The sequence below is a fragment of the Ceratotherium simum genome, chromosome X (genome assembly GCF_057802395.1).
Source record: "Ceratotherium simum simum isolate JZ-2026a chromosome X, ASM5780239v1, whole genome shotgun sequence".
NCBI classification, from domain to species: Eukaryota; Metazoa; Chordata; class Mammalia; order Perissodactyla; family Rhinocerotidae; genus Ceratotherium; species Ceratotherium simum.
This window is the reverse complement of record NC_141940.1, coordinates 78174360-78196837: the sequence shown is the minus strand read 5'-3', so window position 1 is coordinate 78196837 and position 22478 is coordinate 78174360. Positions and strand designations below refer to the sequence as shown.

Here is a 22478-nt window from a genome sequence, read left to right as displayed (position 1 = left end):
GCGTTTTTCCTCTCCAGAAGGGAGTCTCTGCCTCTTCTACCTCAGTTAAGATTGTCCGTTGTTGCAGGAGTTCCTCTTATCCAGTTTTCAGTTCTGTCTCAGGGGTAATTTTTCCATGAGTAGTTGTAAATTGGCTGTGTCCATGGGAGGAGGTGAGTTCAGAGTCTGCTTATGCCGCCATCTTGACTTCTCTCCTCCCCACTTTCATTTCTGGTTTTACTAATTTATGTTTTCTCTCTTTTTTCTTAGTCCATCTAGGTAAAGATTTGTCAATTTTGTTGATCTTTTCAAAGAACTAACTTTTGGTTTCATTGATTTTATCTCATCCCAGTACTAAACAGGCTGACCCTGCTTAGCTTCCAAGATCAGATGAGATCAGGCACACTCAGGGTGGTATGGTCGTAGACTCATTGATTTTCCTTAGTGTTTTTCATATTCTCTGTTTCATTTATCTCCAACCTAATCTTTATTATTTTCTTCTTTTTGCTAGATTTGGGTTTAGTTTTTTTTTTTTCTAACTCCTCAAGTTGTAACGTTAAGTTGTTGATTTGAGATCTTATTTTTTTAACATATAACATAAAACATATATAGTTTTATAGCTATAAAGTTCTCCCTTAACATCTCTTTCACTGCATCTCATGTTTTGGTGTGTTGTGTTTTCATTTTCATTTGCCTCTAAGTATTTTTAAATCTTTTGTGATTTCTTCATTGATCCGTTAGTTGTTTGAAAGTGTGTTGTTTGATTTCCACAGTTTTTTAAATTTTCCAGTTTTCCTACTGTTATTGATTTCTAACTTCATCCCATTGTGGTTGGAGGAGATATTTTGTATGATATCTTTTTAAATCTATTGAGACAATTTGTGGCTTAATATATGGTCTATCCTGAAAAGTGTTTTATGTGCACTTGAGAAGAATATATTCTGTTGTCGTTGGGTAGAGTATTCTGTATATATTAGATTTAGTTGGTCTATTGTGTTGCTTAAGTCTTCTATTTCCTTACTTATCTTCTGTCTGGTTGTTTTATCCATTATATGAGTGGGGTATTGATTCCAAGTCTTTGAGCAGAGGTGGAGCATTAGGTGTGGAAATTGAGTAGAAACCAAGCCAGAAACTCTGAACTATGGCTAGAGCTAGCATAAATGCTCAGGTATAGTCTTGGTGTTTCTGACTGGTCTCAAAGGGGACCCAAGTTAGGTTAGAGGTAGTGGGTAGAGGAGCAAAGAAATGTCAAGGAGTCATGGCTAGACCACCTAGTCCAGGGCCTGGAGAGAGGATATAATAATTTCATCTGCTCAGAAGTAGTTTAAGATTGAGGCAAGCTTAGATATTTAGATGAGTCTTACCAGGAAGTGAAGCTATGGGACCTGGGGCAATAATGGTAGAGGAAATGGGATTGGATCTGACAGTGGGATGGAAGAAAACCCTGGCTTCAGGTCCTGTCTCTGTTCCTAATCGGTCATTTGAATTTGGGCAGATCAATTCCACCTCTCTGAGCTGCAGTTTCCTCATCTGTAAAATGAAGATATACCCTGCCCTGTATACCTTAGCATAATGTTTGAGGATCAAAATAATATAATGGATTTTAAAGTGCTTTTTATAGCACAGTTATAACTGTAAATTGCAATATATTTGGAAGAGATTATTCTTATCATTGCAAAGAAAGGATTTCTCTTTCTCACTTTCCTTTTTTTCCTTCCCTTTTCTTCTTTCCATCCTCTCTGGTTACCATTGTTTTCATTTTCATTATCTGTCTTTCCTATTTTCCAGGTCCAGTAATACGGGCTGAGGTGGGTGACACCATCCAGGTGACCTTCTACAACCGTGCCTCCCAGCCATTCAGCATACAGCCTCATGGGGTCTTTTATGAGAAAGACTACGAGGGAACTGTGTACAATGATGGTGAGCAGACAGTGTTTCCAACTAATTTGGGCTGCAGGTAATAGCAGGTAGCTTTAGAGGACAAATAAATAAGGGAGGGAAAGAGAGAGAGGGAGGCAGAATTAATTTCATGTGTGTATGTTGTTGAATGAATGTATTATATTATAGTGAGGCAGAGCTGGGCTCAATAAGAGACAACTTATTTTAAATATATTTAAATAAATTCTGACTATAAAAACAACATCTATTATAGAATTTCAAAAAATATGGAAAACTATAAAATAAATACATTCATAAATAAACTGCTATTACACTTTGATATACCTTTTAATATTTTTATGTGCTTATAAAAACATATATATTTATAGACTTGTGATCATATGGTTTGTGAAGTTTTGTATCATACTATTTTCATTTATCATATTGTGTTCATTTTCCCATGCCGTTATGATGATATAAACATTTTAATGACTATATAATACTCTATCACATGGATTTGCCATAATTTATTTACCTTATCCTCCATTGTTTGGACACATAGGATTTTTTAAAGTTATTTCTGAATATTGTAAATCATGTTGGAATGAATGAATACATACATTTGATTTGGATTACTGTCTCAGGAGAAAATCCTAGAAGTGGGATTATTGTGTAATTATTATCTTGTTTTCTCTCAGAATAATATTAACACATGCTAATCCTAAGCAAAAAATATCAAAAAATACTGAAAGCACAAAGGGCAAAGTTACAGATAAATCTAGAATAAAAGTACGTTCTACAAGGCAAGTGGTCTAGTCTCTTCAAGAAGTCAGTGCCACAGGGCAAAAAAAAAATTAAAGAGACAGCACCAAAGGCAACATGCAAACCTCGTCTGATCCTGGTTATAAAAAAATAGTCTTAAGAGATATTTTGGAGATAATTCGAAATTTTTATATAGACTAGATGTTAGATAATATTAGAGTATTTTCTTAGGTATGGTAATGTTATTGTGGTAACATAGGAGATGCTTACTGATTTATTTAGAAGTAAAATGTCATGATGCTTGCATTTTACTTCCCAATAATTTAGCAAAATCAAACAAACAAAAACTTTGTGTGTGTGTGTTTAGATATACACGTAGACGTAGATAAATTAAAGATAGCAAAACTTTAATAACGCCAGGTGTTAGGGTAATTATTGTACTATCCTGTATAGTTTTCTCTATGTTTGAAAATTTAAAGAGTTAGGAACAATGAATAAATTAAAAAAATATAAGTTGTGACCATCCTAAATTAGACCACCCTGTTAAAAGTTATACTACAAATATCCCTGCGTATGTTTCTTTGCACACTTTTATTGTTTTTTCTTCAGAATATGTATATATTATTTTTCATTTTTAAGTGAGGATTTTTATTTTGTGTTTTAATGGTTTCCAACATTGTGAAATTTTGGGTTGTGCATTTTTGTTTATCCATCACCATATATATGACTCCCTTCACCCCTTGTGCCCACCCCCCATCCCCACTGCCCCTGGTAACCACAGTCCAGTTTTCGCTGTCCATGTGTTGGTTTATATTCCACATATGAGTGAGATCATACTGAGTTTGTCTTTCTCTTTCTGGCTTATTTCACTTATAATATGCTCCAGGCCCATCCATGTTGTTGCAAATGGGACGATTTTGTCTTTTTTTTATGGCTGAGTAGTATTCCATTGTATATATATACCACGTTTTCTTAATCCAATCGTCAGTCGAGGGACACTTAGGTTGCTTCCACTTCTTGGCTATGGTGAATAATGCTGCAATGAACATAGGGGTGCATAAGCCTCTTTGGATTGTTGATTTCAGGTGCGTTAGATAGATTCCCAGTAGTGGGATGGCTGGATCATAGGGCATCTCTATTTTTAATTCTTTGAGGAATCTCCATACCGTTTTCCATAGAGGCTGCACCAATTTGCATTACCACCAGCTGTGTATGAGGGTTCCTGTTTCTCCATATCCTCTCCAACATTTGTTGTTTTTTGTCTTGGTGATTATAATCATTCTAACGGGCATGAGGTGGTATCTTAGTGTTGTTTTGATTTGCATTTCCCTGATGATTAATGATGTTGAGCATGTTTTCATGTGCCTATTGGCCATCTGTATATCTTCCTTGGAGAAGTGTCTGTTCATATCCTCTGCCCATTTTTTGATCGGGTTGTTTGTTTTTTTGTTGTTCAGTTGTGTGAGTTCTTTATATATTATGGAGATCAACCCCATGTCAGATGTATGTTTTGCAAATATTCTCTCCCAGCTGGTTGGTTGTCTGTTCATCTTGAGTCTGGTTTCATTTGTCTTATAAAAGCTCTTTAATCTGATAAAGTCCCACTTGTTTATTTTTTCTTTAGTTTCCCTAGTCTGAGTAGGCATGTCATCCGAAAAGATTCCTTTAAAACCAATGTCAAATAGTGTGTTGCCTATATTTTCTTCTGTGAGTTTTATAGTTTCAGGTCTCACCTTCAGGTCTTTGATGCATTTTGAGTTAATTTTTGTGAATGGCGATAGCACATGGTCCACTTTCATTCTTTTGCATGTGGCTGTCCAGTTTTCCCAACACCATTTATTGAAGAGACTTTCCTTTCTCCATTGCATGTTCTTAGCACCTTTGTTGAAAATTAGCTGTCCGTATATGTGTGGTTTTATTTCTGGGCTTTCAATTCTGTTCCATTGATCTGTGTGTCTGTTTTTGTACCAGTACCATGCTGTTTTGATTACTATAGCTTTGTAGTATATTTTGAAGTCAGGGATTGTGATGCCTCCTGCTTTGTTCTTTTTTCTTAGCATTTCTTTAGCTATCCGGGGTCTTTTGTTGCCCGATATAAATTTTAGTATTCTTTTTCTATTTCTGTGAAGAATGTCATTGGGATTCTGACTGGGATTGCATTGAATCTGTAGATTGCTTTAGGTAATATAGACATTTTAACTATGTTTATTCTTCCAATCCATGTGCATGGGATATCTTTCCATTTCTTTATGTCATCATGGATTTCTTTCAATAATGTCTTGTAGTTCTCATTGTATAGGTCCTTCACCTCCTTGGTCAGATTTATTCCTAGGTATTTTATTCTTTTTGATGCAATTGTAAATGGTATTATCTTTTTGAGCTCTCTTTCTGTTAGTTCATTATTAGCATACAGAAATGCAACTGATTTTTGTAGATTGATTTTGTACCCTGCAACTTTGCTGTAGCTGTTGATTGTTTCTAATAGTTTTCCAACAAATTGTTTAGGGTTTTCTATAAATACAGTCATGTCCTCTGCAAATAGTGAGAGTTTCACTACTTTGTGACCTATTTGGATTCCTTTTATTCCTTTTTTTTGCCTAATTGCTCTGGCCAAAACCTCCAGTACTATGTTGAACAGGAGTGGTGAGAATGGGCAGCCCTGCCTCGTTCCTGTTCTCAGAGGAATGGCTTTCAGTCTTGCCCCGTTGAGTATGATGTTGGCTGTGGGTTTGTCATATATGGTCCTTATTATGTTGAAGTACTTTCCTTCTATTCCCATTTTATTGAGAGTTTTTATCATAAATGGATGTTGTATCTTGTCAAATGCCTTCTCTGCATCTATTGAGATGATCATGTGGTTTTTATTCTTTGTTTTGTTGATGTGATGTTTCACGTTGATTGATTTGCGGATGTTGAACCATCCCTGTGTCGCTGGTATAAATCCCACTTGATCATGTTTTATGATCTTTTTAATGTATTGTTGTATTCGGTTTGCCAATATTTTGTTGAGGATCTTTGCATCAATGTTCATCAGCGATATTGGCCTGTAATTTTCTTTAATGTATTGCCTTTGTCTGGTTTTGGTATCAGGGTGATGTTGGCCTCATAGAATGATTTAGGAAGTGTTCCATCTTCCTCTATTTTTTGGAATAGTTTGAGAAGGATGGGTATTAAATCTTCTTTGAATGTTTGGTAAAATTCACTGGAGAAGCCATCTGGTCCTGGACTTTTATTTTTTTGGAGGTTTTTGATTACTGTTTCAATCTCTTTACTTGTTATTGGTCTATTCAGATTCTCCATTTCTTCTTGGTTCAATTTTGGGAGGTTGTATAAGTCTAAGAATTTATCCATTTCTTCTAGATTGTCCAATTTGTTGGCATATAATTTCTCATAGTATTCTCTTATAATCCTCTGTATTTCCGTGGTATCCTTTGTAATTTCTCCTCTTTCATTTCTAATTTTATTTACTTGAGCCTTTTCTCTTTTTTTCTTAGTAAGCCTGGCTAAGGGTTTGTCAATTTTGTTTATCTTCTCGACGAACCAACTCTTTGTTTCATTAATCCTTTCTACTGTTTTTTGGGTCTCAATATCATTTATTTCTGCTCTGATTTTCATTATTTCTCTCCTTCTGCTGGCTTTGGGCATTGTTTGTTCTTCTTTTTCTAGTTCTGTTAGGTGTAATTTAAGGTTGCCTATTTGGGCTTTTTCTTGTTTGTTAAGGTGGGCTTGTATCGCTATGAGTTTCCCTCTCATGACCGCTTTTGCTGCATCCCATATGGTTTGGTATGGCATATTATCATTTTTGTTTGTTTCCAGATAGTTTTTGATTTCTCCTTTAATTTCATCAATGATCCATTGGTTGTTCAGTAGCATGTTGTTTAATCTCCACATTTTTCTCACTTTCCCAGTTTTTTTTCATGGTTCATTTCCAGTTTCATAGCCTTATGGTCTGAAAAGATGCTTGTTATGATTTCAGTCTTCTTAAATTTATTGAGGCTTGCTTTGTTTCCCAACATATGGTCTATCCTAGAGAATGTTCCATGCGCGCTTGTGAAGAACGTGTAGTCAGCTGTTTTTGGATGGAGTGCTCTGTATATGTCTACTAGGTCCTTCTCGTCTAGTTTTTCATTTAAGTCTACTATTTCTTTATTGACTTTTTGTCTGGATGATCTATCCGTTGTTGTAAGTGAGGTGTTAAGATCCCCTACTAGTATTGTGTTGTTGTTGATGTCTCCTTTTAGGCTTGTTAATAGTTGCTTTATGTACATTGGTGCTCCTATGTTGGGTGCATATATATTTATAAGTGATATGTCTTCTTGATGGAGTGTCCCTTTTATCATTATATATTTCCCTTCTTTGTCTTTCTTAACCTGTTTTATCTTGAAGTCTACTTTGTCTGATATGAGTATGGCAACACCTGCTTTCTTTTGTTTGCCATTAGCTTGGAGTATTGTCCTCCATCCTTTCACTCTGAGCCTTTGCTTGTCTTTAGTGCTAAGATGTGTTTCCTGAAGGCAGCATATTGTTGGGTCTTGCTTTTTAATCCATCCTGCCACTCTGTATCTTTTGATTGGAGAGTTCAATCCATTTACATTTAGGGTAATTATTGATATATGAGGGCTTAATGTTGCTGTTTTGTCACTTATTTTCTGGTTCTTTTGCATTTCCTTTGTTTCTTGTCCCATTTGTTTCGGACTGCCAATTCAGTTTGGTTGTTCTGTCTTATGACTCTTCTAGTTTTCTCTTTGTTTATCAGATGTGGTTTTGTTTTGATTATTTGTTTAGTGGTTACTTTGAGGTTTGGGCAAAAAATCTTGTGTATGAGATAGTCCATTATCTGATGGCCTCCTATTTCCTTATACTAAGTCAATTCAATCACTTTCCTCTTCCCCTTCTAAGTTGTTCTAGTTATACCTTATTCTATCTTGTGTTGTGGCTGTGTGTTTACAGTGATGAGGTTAAAATCATTTTTGGTGAGTTTCTTCCTTTGATCTTTGAATTTAGTATTTAAGTGGTTGCTATCCTATTCCGGTAAAGATCTATTTTTCTGAGTTTGTCTACCTACTTTTCTCCTTGCCCCAAGTTTTGTGTTCCCTTTCTCATCTTTTGTTCAGCCCTTGGGCCTTCTTGAGTATTTCTTGTAGTGGGGGTCTCGTGGCCATGAACTCCCTTAGCTTTTGTTTATCTGGGAGAGTTACTATTTCTCCATCATATTTAAAGGATATTTTTTCTGGATAGAGTATTCTTGGCTGAAAGTTTTTGTCTTTCAGTATTTTGAATATATCATTCCAGTCTCTTCTAGCCTTTAAAGTTTCTGTTGAGAAATCCTCTGAGAGCCTGATGGGAGTTCCTTTGTACGTTATTTTTTGTTTTTGTCTAGCTGCCCTTAATATTGTTTCTTTGTCATTGACCCTGGCTAGCCTTACCACTAGGTGTCGTGGTGAAGGCCTTTGTCTGTTAATATATATAGGTGTCCTGTTGGCTTCACTTACTGGTGTTTCCTGCTCCTTCCCCAGATTTGGGAAATTCTCAGCTATTATTTACCTTAATAGGCTCTCTGTTCCTCTTTCCCTCTCTTGTCCCTCAGGAATTCCTATAAATCTTATGTTACATTTCCTAATAGTGTCAGATATTTCTTGGAGACTTCCTTCATTTCTTTTTAGTCTTAGTTCTCTCTCCTCTTCCATCTGGAGTATATCTGTATTCTTATCCTCTAAAGTGCTAATTCTTTCCTCCATATTGTCAACTCTGTTCTTTAAAGATTCCAGATTCTCCTTTATCTCCTCCATTGTGTTCTTCATCTCCATCAGCACTGATTGGTTTTTCTTTATGATTTCAATCTCTTTTGTGAAGAAACTCCTAATCTCGTTGAATTGTTTGTCTGTGTTGTCTCGTATTTCATTGAGTGTTTTTATGATAGCTATTTTGAAATCTCTGTCATTTAGATTATGGATTTCTGTGTCTTTGGGATTGATTTCTGGGTGCTTGTCATTTTGTTTCTGGTCTGGTAATTTCATATATTTTTGCATTGTGGTTCCTTTGTTGGTTTTGTTTTTCCTCATCCTGGAAATCTCTGGTTGCAATTTCCACCTGCCGCCACTGTCTGGTGGTAAAGGGCTGTGTAGTCTAAGCCCCCTGCGCTCTGCCCCTGTTTTTCTGCTGTGATCTGCAGTTGTGTTTTGTTTTTTTTTGTTTTTCCCGCTGAGATCGACGGGTCCGGTCGTTTGATCAGGTCTGCCGCGGATCGCTTGGTCTGGTCTGTCGCGGATCTCTTGGTCTGGTCTGCCGTGGATCGCTAGGTCTGGTCTGGTCTGTTGAGCTGCAGGGTCCGGCTTGCGGGGAGGGGGGAGCTCTCTCTTTTGCCCTCTGGGTCCCTGATGTGGGAGGCTTCTCGTTTGCCCCTTTTATCCCCTCTCTGGGGTGCTCAGATGTTGATGGTAGCCCTGTGGCTCTTCTGAGTCCTCTGTGTGGGAGTTTCCCACTAGCTGAGAGAGTCCGAAGAGCTACGGTTTCCCCGCCAGGGGTCCCCCCTCCCCCCTCTCTGGGAGCCACACGGACCGGGATCACTGATCTGATGGGGAGGGAGAAGAGTTCTCCTTACCTCTCCCCACTTCCTCCGGGGGCCCAGCACGTTCCACTCTCAGATGTGCCGCAGTGTGGATCTTTCCGCTCTAGCTTTTCACTGTCTGGGATTCTGTAGTTGGTCTGTGACTGTTCCTTTTGTTGTATCTTGTCAGAGAAAGAGTTCACGGGAAACCTCACTCCACCATGATGCTGACGTCACCCAGAATATATTTTTAATATGTGGAATTGCTATGTGAGAGAGCACTCAAAATAAAATTTTTGATACCTATGTCCAAATTTCTCTCTGGGAAAATTTGCAGTCACATCAATTTGGAGTTCCATCAACAGTAACTGAGAGGGAGGGCCCATTTTCTTACAGCCTCATCAACACAGTGCAGCCATTTTAATCTTTGTCAAAATGTCAGCCTTGTAGTCAAACAACAGCAACGAAATTCACTTTTTGTTTGATTTGCATTAGGTTGAACATTCTTTTCAATGTTTATTGCGTATCTTACTTTCTTGTGGGCATGAACCTTTTTAAGGCTTTTGATACGTTTTGTCAACATTTTTCCAAAAGGGCTATTCTCTTTTACAGTTACCCTTTTTATGGGTGAGTGAGAGGTGTAGGTGCCATCTGAGCCAGCCACTTCTCACAAGCACTGATTATTATAATTTGTAAAATCTTACTAATTTGATAGGCAAAAAAGTTATCTAGCTATTCTCATTTGTACTTCTTTGATTTCTAATACGTTTGAAATTTTTAAATAAAATTTCTATGCATTGCCTGATCATGACTTGTGTCCATTTAAGAAATCACAGACAATATTTTTTCACATATACACATACATACGTAACATATACACATCCACATGTACATACATACATATAGAAAAGAAAAAGTGTGCAACAATCAGCACCGTTCAAAGATGAAACAGGCTATGATGGCAGGTAGTGAATCTCCCATCTCTGGAGATTTTTAAGCAAAGGTAGGGATACAAGAGGAAATGAATGTATGTTTTCAAATGAGGGGTATTCCAAATAAGTTTTAAAGGCCCTTTTAGTACTTGGGTCCTATGAGTTTAGAAAACTGAAACCTGGGGAAGTTTAAATTTCCCCAGTTCATGTAATCAGTAGTGACAGAACCTGAAGCTAAACTCTAAGTCTCTTGACTCCTACCCAGGATCTTTTTCAATATTCAATAGTCCATGTTGCTGCTGCTCCAAAATTCCTTTGTAGTTTATGTTCTTTACCCCACATTTTAGCTCTGATGATCCTCACTCTAGCCAATGTGAGTAAGGAGTCTTATATTTTCCCTGCAGGCTCATCCCATCCTGGCTTAGTAGCCAAGCCCTTTGAAAAAGTAATATACCGCTGGACTGTCCCCTTGCATGCTGGCCCTACTACTCAGGATCCTGCCTGTCTCACCTGGATGTACTTCTCTGCTGCAGATCCCATAAGAGATACAAATTCTGGTCTGGTGGGCCCTCTGCTGGTGTGCAAGGCTGGTGCCTTGGGTGCAGATGGCAAACAGGTATTGCCAGGTTTTCTGGCTGGAAAGTCTGTCTGGAAAGGATGAGGCTGGGTTGCTGAATGGGAGTTAAGCATGGAACTGGGTTCTAGAGGTAAGGGAATAGAAAAAAAGTAACCAAGCTATTGAATAAGAAATTAATAGTTAGTGACCTCATGCTATTCTTGTACTCACTGACACACATCTTCCTTAGTCTCTAGTACTATCTATTTTATATTCTTCCATCATTTCCTCATTTTTTCAACCTCAGTGGCCCTAACTCTTGCTCCTAATTCCTAAATATGCATTAATATTTGTTTGTCTTCTCTTATATCCAGCCCACCATTTCTAGCTGTGCAACCTTGGACAAGTTACTTAACCTCTCTTTGCCTCAGTTTCCTCATCTGTAGTAAAGGGTTAACCATGGAAGAAAGTATCTTGGGTTTCTGTGAGGATTAATTCAAATGATCCATATAAAGTGCTTAGCACAGTGTCTGGTACATAGTAAGCATTCAGTAAATGTTAAAAGTAATAATAGTAGTTATAATAATAAAAATAATAGTGTATTAATTATAATTATTTTTTCGATCATTTTCTAATTCCTTCCCCCCTGGAGTCCTTCTCTGATCTCCTAGCCACCTTTCCCCACTCCTCTCCATAGGTAACTCCAAGAGCTTTTCTATCACACTCTTCTCCATAACCCTCATCTATTGCTTCTTCTCTGCCTCCTTTCATACATTCCTCCCCTCCAGTCTTGTTGCTTTATTCTAACCTCTTTCACCCACCTGTAATTTGAGGTTACTTGAGGAAAAAGTGTCTAGCAACAGCTGCAACTCTAGGTAGGAGATGTGAGCTTGGCTGTGTGTCTGGAAAAGGAAATGGGGAAGAATTAGAATTAAGGATCATTGGGTCTGGAGCTGAATAGTCCACAACTGCTGAAACCATTGTCATTCTCCTCTCTGTTCTCTCTCACTGGGCCTACAGAAAGGGGTGGATAGAGAATTCTTCCTCTTATTCACTGTCTTGGATGAGAACAAGAGCTGGTACAGCAATGCCAATCAAGCAGCTGCTATGTTGGATTCCCGACTGCTCTTAGAGGATTTCAAGGGTTTCCAAGACTCTAATCGGATGCATGGTATGGGAAGTTGCCCTGAGCTACAACTGAACGGTTACAAGTAAAATCTAACCTAAACTTAATCATGACCTATCCCTGAAAACACTTAACCCATTGATTATCTCTGCCCAAGAGACAAGCTAACTTGAAAGATTAAACCTAAGATGACAGATCTTACACTTAACATCTTCTTATGCTGTGTCCTGTGTTACACAGTATGGAGGATGCTGGAAAAAGGTACTGTGAAATGAGGATTACACCCAAGGAATCCACTAGAAAGTGAGGAGAGTAAGCTGGGATGATACCTTTCCAGTCTTCTCTCTTTTTCCCTTATCACCCACTAATCTTACTCCTCAACCTCATATTCCAGCCAAACAGGGCTATTTTTCTCTATATGAACATACCTTGTACTTTTCTGACTTCCTGCTTTTGCAATGCTTTGCCTTCCATTTGAAATGTCCCTCCTTATATCTTTGTCCTTGGCCTATGGAAATTCTTCCCATTCTCTAAGGCCCTACTCAAAAGCTACCTCTCATATGTGACCATTTCTTATCACCCAAGTTCAGGATGATAACACCCTCTTCTGAACTACTATTTCATTTTTATTAGACTATTTTAATAGCAAGTTTCATGCACTCCTCCATATTGTAGTTATTTGTTACATGGCTTTTGACTTCTGCTGAAATGTATTCTCCTTAAAGGTGAGTATTGTTTGTTGCTTATCTCTGTATCCTCTACACTGTCTAATACACAGTAAATGTTTATTGATCTAGTGAACTACAAAATTAATGAGTAGGTGGGTGAGTGGGTGAGTGAATGAATGGGAAGACATGTTCCCAATTTGCAAGGGGCTCCCAGAATTTTGCAATGAGAAATGACTAATAACATCTATGAACCAACTATAAAACAATCCAAGATGGACTAAAAGTAAGTGCTAAATTCTGTGGAACAGCTTTTAAGTGACATAGAGTTCAGAGGAGGAGAACATTAATGAGGAACAATCCAACTAAAGGATTCCTGGAACAAGGGAGTGCTTGAGCTGGAGTTTGAAGGCTGAATAGGTTTGTAATCAGACATTACAGGCAGGGAAAGCAGAATCAGGAGGTTAGCAGTGTTCCCATCAGCATCCCAGGGGATTACCAAATAGGGCAACTCATTAAAGCTGGTTCCAGTGGATGTGGGGGTGCTGAAAAGGGGTCAGCTTCAAGCAGGTCTCCCTGTAGTTTTAAGGGGAGTGTGGAGGATGGGAGGGCGTCAAGAATGAGTGTGTTGTCTTTTGGCTTCATCTCTTGGTTCTCATCACCAGTCAGTTACCCCAACCAGGTAAAGTAAGACAGTCCTGCAAACCAAGTTCATTCCAGTTTGAATTTATGCAGTACCTGATTAGTACCAGGAAACTGCCAGGTGCTTGAGCAGTCACCCAGATACAGGAAAAAAGGTGTGCTTCCTGCTAGGCCAATATGGTGTGGGAGATAGATTTATAAGTAAATCACTGGACTCTGTGGTAAGTGATATGGCAGAATTTTGTGAGGGAAAAATTTCATGGAAACCAGAGAGAGAGTAATAACTCTGATTCAGAGGGGAGGTGACATTTGGGCTGGGCCATGATGGATGATTAGCAGTTTACTATAGAGAGAGACCAGAAGGAAAGTTTATCCCAGGAAGAGGGAACAGCATGTGAAAAGTCAACAAGTGTTTTCTAAGCAACTACCACGTTTAAGGCTTTGCAGATGCAGAGGCAAATAGAGCTAACAGGATAATGATGTGTGTATGTATGTGTGTGAGAGGGGGTGGGAGGATAGACTGCAGGCAGAGGTACCAGGGAGGAGGCTTTTGCAGGAATTCAGGCCAGAGATGATGAGGGCTAGAACCATGGCAGTGTCAGTGAAGATGAAGAGGAGAAGACAGATTGAAAGCTGAATATGGAACTTGGGGAACCCCGACACTTTATGAGAACAAGAGGAAGGAGGAACAATCAGGCTTTAAGAAAATCAAGAAAATGTGGTGCGATAGAAGCCAAAGGAGGAGAGTTTCAAGAGAGTGGAAATAGGAGAGGTTGGTACTTTTGCGTATGTGTGAATGAGTTGTGGTAGGAGAGAGTAGTTCAGTTTTGCCAGGATGTGGATCATGGTGGAGGAGAGGCAAGAGATGAGGCCAGAAAGGCCAGTTGGGCCCTCATCTCAAAGAAGCAAATCTTCATAAGTAGAACTAAAGTGGCTTAGGGAAGAAGGCAAAGGAGTTGAGGATGACTCAGGGATTTCAAGTTGCAGGGAACCATAGTACAGAGCTGATGCCATGCTGCTGGCCAGTGCCCAAGTAGTCTGGTCTCATCTCTCTATCCTATCTTGTGTTTTTGTTTTCCAGCCATTAATGGATTTCTGTTCTCTAACCTGCCCAGGCTGGACATGTGCAAGGGTGACACAGTGGCCTGGCACCTGCTCGGCCTGGGCACAGAGACTGACGTGCATGGGGTTATGTTCCAGGGCAACACTGTGCAGCTTCAGGGCATGAGGAAGAGTGAAGCCATGCTCTTTCCTCACACCTTTGTTATGGCCATCATGCATCCCGACAACCCTGGTAAGTGCTTTAGCAGCTGGCACCAAGCTGAGAGGCTTTTTTGGGCATGGAGCTGGGTGAGGGGGGTGCTGGTGAAGAGAAAATAAAAATCGTGTTGAGGGTACTTAGGAAGTTTTCAAAACACTTTTGTCTTCTCCCTCCTCAATGTGCACTCCATGTTCTGGTTATTTGGATTCTCTTCTCTGCTGCAGACAGAATAGAGTGAAGAGCCGAGGAAGCTCTTTTCAGGAACAACAGGAGAGAAGTAGAGATGTTGCCCAGCATCAGGGCAATTCTTATATAGGCAGAGAGTGGACTCGGCCGTGTAGCTCCTTGGCCAAGTAGAGATTCTATAGATGCAGTCCTTGCATTGGGAGGGAGGTCCATGGGGAGGCACACCCCCACTGGGAGGGATATGCCCATGTGCTCCCAACTCTGATATTCTGTGAGAATTTCTGCAAACCTCTGATGGGAGTGGGGTGGGGTGTGCTGTAACAGCTTCAGTCCAGGAACCAGAACACAGGATTTCTAGTTCAGGCTCTTTCATTAACTTGCTGTTTAATTTTGGTCTAATCACTCCCCCTCTCTGTAGCTAGATTTATTCCTTTCTTTTCTTTCTCTGTCTGTCCCTCCCCCTCCCTTCCTCCCTCTCTTCCCTTTCTTTCCCCTCTCTCTCCCTCTCTCAGTCTCCATCTCCCTCTTCCTATTCCTCTCTCTTCCTGTCTTTCTTTCATGAAGAAATTTGACTAGAATATTTCTTCGGATTTCGTCTATGTCTGACATTTCATATTGCAGCAGTAATTTCTCTTTGCAGTTCCTAGGGTGTATTCTTCATCCAGGCAATAAGTGGCAATAGTAAGCCATCCCTGGTGGTCTAGTGGTTAAGATTCAGTTCTCTCACCTCAGAGGCCCAAGTTCGTTTCCTGGTCAGGGAAGCATATCACCCATCTGTCAGTTGTCATACTGCGGCAGCTGTGTGTTGCTGTGAGTCTGAAAGCTATGCCTTCGGTTATGTCACCAGTATTTCAAATACCAGCATGGTCACTCATGGTGGAAAGGTTTCAACAGAGTTTCCAGACTAAGACAGACTAGGAAAAAGGACCTGGCCACCGACTTCTGAAAAAATTGGCCATGAAAACCAGCAGAGCATTGTCTGATATAACACTGGAAGGTGAGAGGATGGTTCAAAAAGAGGATGACTCAAAAAGACCAGGCAAGTTTCTGCTCTGCTGTACACAGGGTCACTAGGCATTGGAATCGGCTCTACAGGGCTTGAACAACATAGGTGGTGATAGTGTTTGTAAGAAAAATCTGTTGGTTCCATGAAGTTCCTACTAAAATAATATTTCAGTTCTGTAAATTCCATTCATAGTTGGGAAAAAGATCCCTAAACAAAACAAGTCTCCTTGACATTTGTTTCAGCCTGTAACTTGGTTTGGCAAATACTTGACATAAAGGTGGTCTCCGTGGACTTTTTGGGTCCTCATTTTTGCCCATGTACCTGGGATACTTTCTTGGTCAGAGAGAGTTATTGTTAGCAAATTAGAAACAACAGTTAATGGAGCTGAAAGGAAGAACAGAAACAAGTGCTTGTAGTGAGGCCTGGGTTGGGGGAACTTCTGAATAAGAAAGACCGTTCTCTCTCACCTTGGTTCCAAAGCCAAACCCTAGGTTTAATCTCCCTCCTAATAAATTAACCAGGCTCCCGAGCTTTTGCAGGAATAGGTCTATCTGCCTCCCCAGGGCTTACTCTTACTTTAGATGAATGACTTTATTTTTCTATCACATTGAGGCCCAAGGAAGGTGGCTGTAGATGGCTTGAAAACATTCTGATTGGTAGTATGGGGAGTAGAGCAAGTGAATGGTTTTATAAGAGTAAAGGCTTGAAAGATTATTCTTGGTCAAGATTCCTGAGTTTTCTTACTAGAAAAATCCCAAACTCTTTTTACCTTTGCATTTTCCAGACCTTTCAAAACTCTTTCCTCTTTCTGAAGAATTCCCAAGACATAGAACATTGGAACTAGTAGATCCCCATTGAGATAATTTCAATTCACTTATTTTACTAATGCAAGAAGCAGACTGACCTGGAGGGGGGAAATGATTTGCTGAGGTTAGAAATGTTGGCTCTATTTTTTCTTTACCTTCTTCCCCTTCTCCATCAATTCCTATTGATTTGTACTCCTAGATGATCTCTTGAACTTGAGGTCTCCTTCATTCCACCTCTGGGGGATTCGTCTCTCATTAAGATTGAGAGTGACCATTGTGAGTAGCTCTCCAAAGACAGAGCAAAAGTCCCGAGTTAAAAAAAGCCAGGACCAGAATCTGGCTTTTGGATTCCATAGAAAGGAGTAGTTATGGGGATTGGTAAAGTCTGGGTAGGGAAAAATCCCATTTCTTCCCTTCTTGTGTTCTTATGGCTGGACTAATAGTAAAATTGACACAATACCAGATTAACAGGAGAAAAACTCAGTTTAATATGTACGTATTGGAGACCATAAAGAAATAATGTTCGGAGAGTGAACAAAGCAAGCAGTATATATATCTTTTACTTGAAGAAACATAAATTTGTGAAGAATTGACAAGACAAAGAAACTTAGGTTTGAGGTACGTAGATAGTGAGGAGTTTAAGCAGAGTTTAAGTTTGAGGTAGTAAATTAGCAAGGTTTGTGTATGCAGGTTTCTTGGTCCTGAATTCCTAGTTCTGGTGATAAGGATGCAGGGAGATTTATTTATCTCCTTTTTGCATGGAAGATTTATTTCCTGCTTTCAGGGGGGAACAGAGACAGGAGGGTCAGAATGCCCTTTTTGCTTCTCAAGTAACTTTCATTCAAAATAATCAATATGCTATTGTAAAATATTTTGAGGTGGCCTGCCCTGGGCCTCAACAGTATATATACATAGGTAATTGAGCAGCTTTACAGATGACTTAAAAACATCACCATGGAGATTCAACTTATTGTGTGGTGGATGCCTACAACTATGTTTAACAAAATAGAAAAACAAATGCCCAGAAAAAAATGCAGCAAAATGTTAAGTGTTTGAGTTGTGCGAGTTTATTGGTGATTTTTAATGCTCTTTTCTCTTTGCTTTAAATTTTAATAAGCCTATATTACATTTAATAGAAATGATATATGGTATTCAAAGATATCATCCTGCATAATATACCTCAGCTCTTCCAATAGAACTACTGATACTAGAGCTTTAATAGCCAAGAAAAGTGGCAGATGAAAAGGCTAGAGCTTGAAATGTGTTATTTTCCACCAAATTCATGTTCAATTTCTCAGCAGCGAAGAGAAGAATATTTATTACTACCCTCGTCACTCAGGGTTTCTTTCCTCTCTTTCACCATTGGAGCTCTTTCTTTATTCATTAGTCCCCCTTTTCCACCCTCTTGTCTTTCCCCACTCATTTTCCTCCTTTTTCTCATTTTTCCTCTTCTTTTCTTCCGTTCTTTTTTTCTTGACTCCCTTTTTATATCCCTCTTCTTTTTTTTCCTGTTCTTTATTCATTCTGTCCCTTTTTTTCCTTCTGTTTGTTTTTCTTCCATCTTGCTCTTTGCCTTTTCTTTTTAATTTCCTCCTACCATTCTTTTTCTCTCTCCTTTTTCTCTTCCTTCTTTTTCTTTCTTCTTTTCCTTCGCTTGTCTCTCTTTTCTCCCTTCTTTTTCTTTTCTTTTTTTTTCCCTTTAATTTTCCCTCCCCTTTTCTGACTTCCCTTATCTCCATTTCCCTCCCTTCTTTCTTTCTATTTCTTTATCATCCTTGCTCCCTTTTCTTTCTTCTTTATTTTCCCTCCTCATGTTTTTTTTTTTGCTTCTTTTTCCTTTTCCTTCAATCTGTATCTTTTCTTTCCTCTCTCCTTGTCTTCCTCTCTATTTTTCCTCACTTCTTTTTATTTTCCCTCACTTTTACAATTACATTTTCCCAAAACTTAGTAGACATCTGTTTTCTTCCACTTGTTGGTCTAGATGCTAGGGATGTGAGAATGAATGAGGCAGATCACAGTGTGAATAGGAGATAGGTATGTAAACAGCATTCACAATGCTATGATGATACTATCTGACAAGAGCTATGGTAACACACAGGAAGCTATAACCAATTCTGCTTGACTTGTGGAGTGAGGCTTCCCTAGGAAAGCAGACATTCAAACTGAGCTTTTAAGGATGAGTAAACTGTCACCAGGCAAAGAAAAGGGATGCGTGGTGAAGAGGACATTATAGGCAGTAGGAACCATATGGGCAGTGACTTAGAAAGCAGCATCTGCCTGGAGAAAGTTGCACAGACTGATTTGATTCAGTGGTTCTCAACTCTAGATAGTATGCTAAAAGGTGTTTGAAAATGTGCAGAGGTACTTTTACTTGTCACAGTGACTAGGGATTTGCAGGGGGTAATATTGTCTTTTAGAGGGTGGGGGTCAGAGATGCTAAAACTTTCTGCAGTATGTAGGACTGTCTTAAACAATGAAGAATAATCTCACATAAAATGCTAATATCAGCCCTGTTGAGGAACATCAAGAAGTAGGGTTTAAGGGGAGGAAGAGCAGGATGCTCTTGCAAGAGACAATGAGAGCCTGCCCATGGGTGGAGCAATAGGGATGGAGAGAAGGGGCAGAGTTAAAGGATATTTGAGATAGAAATGACAGGGCTTTGCTGAAGGGCTGAGCAAGAAGAAAGGATGTCTGAGGTTTCCAGCTTTTGCCCTAGATGGATAGTGGTGTCATTAACCAAATGAACAAACACAGATGCAAGGGCAGAGGAGTGAGGTTTGGGTAGAAAGTACTTATTTGAGGGCACATTGAGTTTTAAGTTCCTGGTGAAAGCCAGGTGGTGTGGATTTTACAGTAGGTAGCTGTGGGTAGAATTGTAATGCTTGGAAAATTCCAGGCTAGAGAGAGAGATTTGGGTGTTCTCATAGTTCAAGTCCATAAGCATGCAAAGTGATAGGAAAGAAAACTTAAGGCAGAAATCAGCATGTTAGAGATAGGAGGGAGAAGAGAAGCCAGAACAAGGAGATAGAAAAGGATTGGTCAAAGAGGTAGCAGGAGAGTCAGATACAAAGAACAGAGAATATTGAAAAAGAACATGCTTGCACAACAATATCCATATGAGAAAATTCAGATGATATGCTAGTCCAAGGTGACATAAGTCTCCCAGAATGTCTTCTATTTGTTCTCATCCCCTCCGGTGATCATCACGCTTTCTTCTCCACGCTAACTCCTGTGCTATGACTTTTGGATAGTGTATACAGTCATTCACTTGCACACACATTCATTTACTCAACACATATTTATTGCACGCCTTCCATGTGCTAAGATAGGGTAGAAAGGTGAAAAGATGGACATGATCCTTACTCTCAGGGGAGATCTGCAATAAACATAAAAACATACATAAAATAATAAGATAATTTCAGATCATGATATATATCATTAAGGAAATAAAATACAGTGATGTGATAAAATGCTAGGGGCATTACTTTAGAGATCGTGCTCAGAGAAGACCTCTTTGAGAATGTGACATTAAAACTGAGACCTAAATAATGAGGAGGAAGGAGCTATATGAAGGTCTCTCGAGCAGAACATTACAAGGGGACAGACCAGCAAGGGCAAATGTCCTAAGGTGGGAACAAGCATGTTCAAGGGTCAGAAAGAAGGTCAGTATGATTGGAGTGTAGTCAGCTAGCAGAAGACTGAAATGACATGAGATCATAGAGGTTGGCAAGAGTCATATTATGTAGGGCCTTGTAGACCATAGTCAAAAGCTTGAATTGTATTCTGAGTATTAATGAAGCATGTAAAGCAAGGACGTAATGTGCTCTGGGTCATATTTGTTAGAGGACCTTGGATCCTGTGTGGAGAATTGTTGAAGAGGGAAGGGGAAGTAAGCAGAGAGGACAGTTGGGACACTATTGAGGTTTTCCAGGTGAGAGATAATGGTGGCTTTGACTATGGAAGTGAGAGTGTAAATGGAAGGATAATTTTGAAGGAAGAACTGATAGGATTTACTGATGGAATAAGTGTGAGGAGTAAGAGAAACAGAAGAGTTAGAAAGCAGATATGGAAAGAAAAATGTAGACTCTTTCTTTCAAGAAGTCTATAAATTAGTTGAAAGGATTGTTTTTTAAAGAGAGAAACACTTAGTCCTTAACCATGTTGTTTAGATGTAAAGTGTTTTAGGAGTAGAGAGGTGAAGAATGTAGAGGTCAATGAGGACCAGAATAGTCAGGGAAGGCTTTCTGGAAGAGAAGAAACATAAATTAGGCCTTGGAGAATGAGTGACTTCTCATAGATATTTGGGAGAGGGATGGGCGGGTACATTCGAGAAAGACAGTAACAATATGAGGGAAAATTCCAAGGTAGGAATAAAATATGTGAGAGGGACAGTCAGGGACAGATTTAGTTGGAGCACTGTTTGAATTTGGGACAAATTGGAAAGTAGGATTGGGTCAACAGTTCGGAGCCAGCTCACAGAGGCCTTTAAAAGCCAGGAAGAAGAGTTTGTAGTGATGGGATAGGCAGTGGGCATCAAGGGAAGGAATGATGAAAAAATGTTCTAAGAAAATTAGCTTCTCCTATTCAACATTCTATGAGCTTTAGTGTCCCTGGCATAGAAACCTGGAGCTTCATGTCAGGTGCAGGCAGCTCCACAACTCAGATATTTAAGACTGATAACCAAACATTTCATTGTAAAAACCTAGGGAAGGCCATTCCAAGGTTCTCTGATGTAAGCATCCTTGTGATCAAGAAGTTCTTTTTTTATATATCTATTTAAGCCCACCTTTATTTCTTTGGTACTTGGTAGAAAAGGGAGACAACTGCTCAATGCTTTCCTTGGATTAATAATTATTACAGCTTTATTTATTTATTTATAGCTTCACTTATTGAATGTTTACTATATACTGTGCTAAACAATGTGTGCACATTATTGTATTCAACTATAAAGCAACTCAATGAAGTAAAATCATCTCTATTTTACCATGAGAGAACTGAAACATACAGAGGTTTAAAAATTGCCTCAAGGTTATATAGCTAATAAGTGTCAGATAGGGTGACCAACCATTCCAGTTTGCTCAGAACTGGGGAGCCTCCAGGGATATGGAACTTTCAGTGCTAAAATTGGGGAAGCCCACGTAAATAATGAAGAGTTGGTCATCCTAGTGGCAGAGTTTAGTTTTAAACCCAGACAGTGTGGCTTTGGAGTTCACAACCTCTACGCTCATTGCTCTCAATAAATTTATAATAATCTTTTATCTAATGTATAGAAGAACCTTATTTGAAACAACCCAGTCTCTGCAGTATGCATAGAAAGAGGCGAGAAATCTTCCAGGTGCTACACAGTATTCTTTTTTTTTATTGAGTAAGACAACAGTATATAAATTTCAGGTGTACATCATTATATTTTGATTTCTGTATAGACTACATTATGTTCACCACCCAAAGACTAATTATAATCCATCACCACATGCATGTGCCTAATCATCCCTTTCACCCTGGTAACCACCAATCCAATCTCAGTCTCTATGTGATTGTTTGTTGTTGTTTTTATCTTCTACTTATGAGTGAGATCATCCGGTATTTGACTTTCTTCCTCTGAGTTATTTCATTTAGCATAATACCCTCAAGGTCCATCCGTGTTGTCACAAATGGCAAGATTTCATCATTTCTTATGGCTAAGTAGTATTCCATTGTGTATATATACCACGTCTTTTATATCCATTCGTCACTTAATGGGCACCTAGGTTGCTTCTAAGTCTTGGCTATTGTGAATAATGCTGCAATGAACATAGGGGTGCATGTTTCTTTACACATCCGTGTTTTCGTATTGTTGGGATAAATACCTAGCAGTGGAATAGCTGGGTCATATGGTAGTTCTAGTCTTAATTTTTTGAGGAATCTCCATACTGTTTTCCACAGTGGCTGCACCAGTTTGCACTCCCACCAGCAGTGTATGAGAGTTCCCTTCTCTAAACAATTGTTGTTTCCTGTCTTGTTAATTATAACCATTCTGATGGGAGTGAGGGGATATCTCATTGTAGTTTGGATTTGCATTTCCCAGATAGTTAATGATGTTGCACATCTTTTCATGTGCCTGTTGGCCATCTGTATATCTTCTTTGGAGAAATG

At 39.1% G+C, this 22478-nt stretch overlaps 1 protein-coding gene across 9 annotated transcripts in view; it reads left to right on the top strand.

The window, feature by feature from the left end:
- The window catches only part of HEPH (hephaestin), a 153910-nt gene that overhangs the window by 22812 nt on the left and 108620 nt on the right, over positions 1 to 22478 (top strand). For 4 of the 9 annotated variants that reach the window (XM_087427476.1, XM_087427475.1, XM_087427474.1 and 1 more), the window contains 4 exons: positions 1768 to 1899; positions 10503 to 10714; positions 11675 to 11825; positions 14169 to 14381. In XM_087427476.1, the coding sequence (XP_087283602.1) occupies positions 1768 to 1899; positions 10503 to 10714; positions 11675 to 11825; positions 14169 to 14381 (708 nt within the window). The remainder of the gene's footprint in view (positions 1 to 1767; positions 1900 to 10502; positions 10715 to 11674; positions 11826 to 14168; positions 14382 to 22478) is intronic. The other 5 variants (XM_087427473.1, XM_087427472.1, XM_087427477.1 and 2 more) reach the window with 3 other exon arrangements.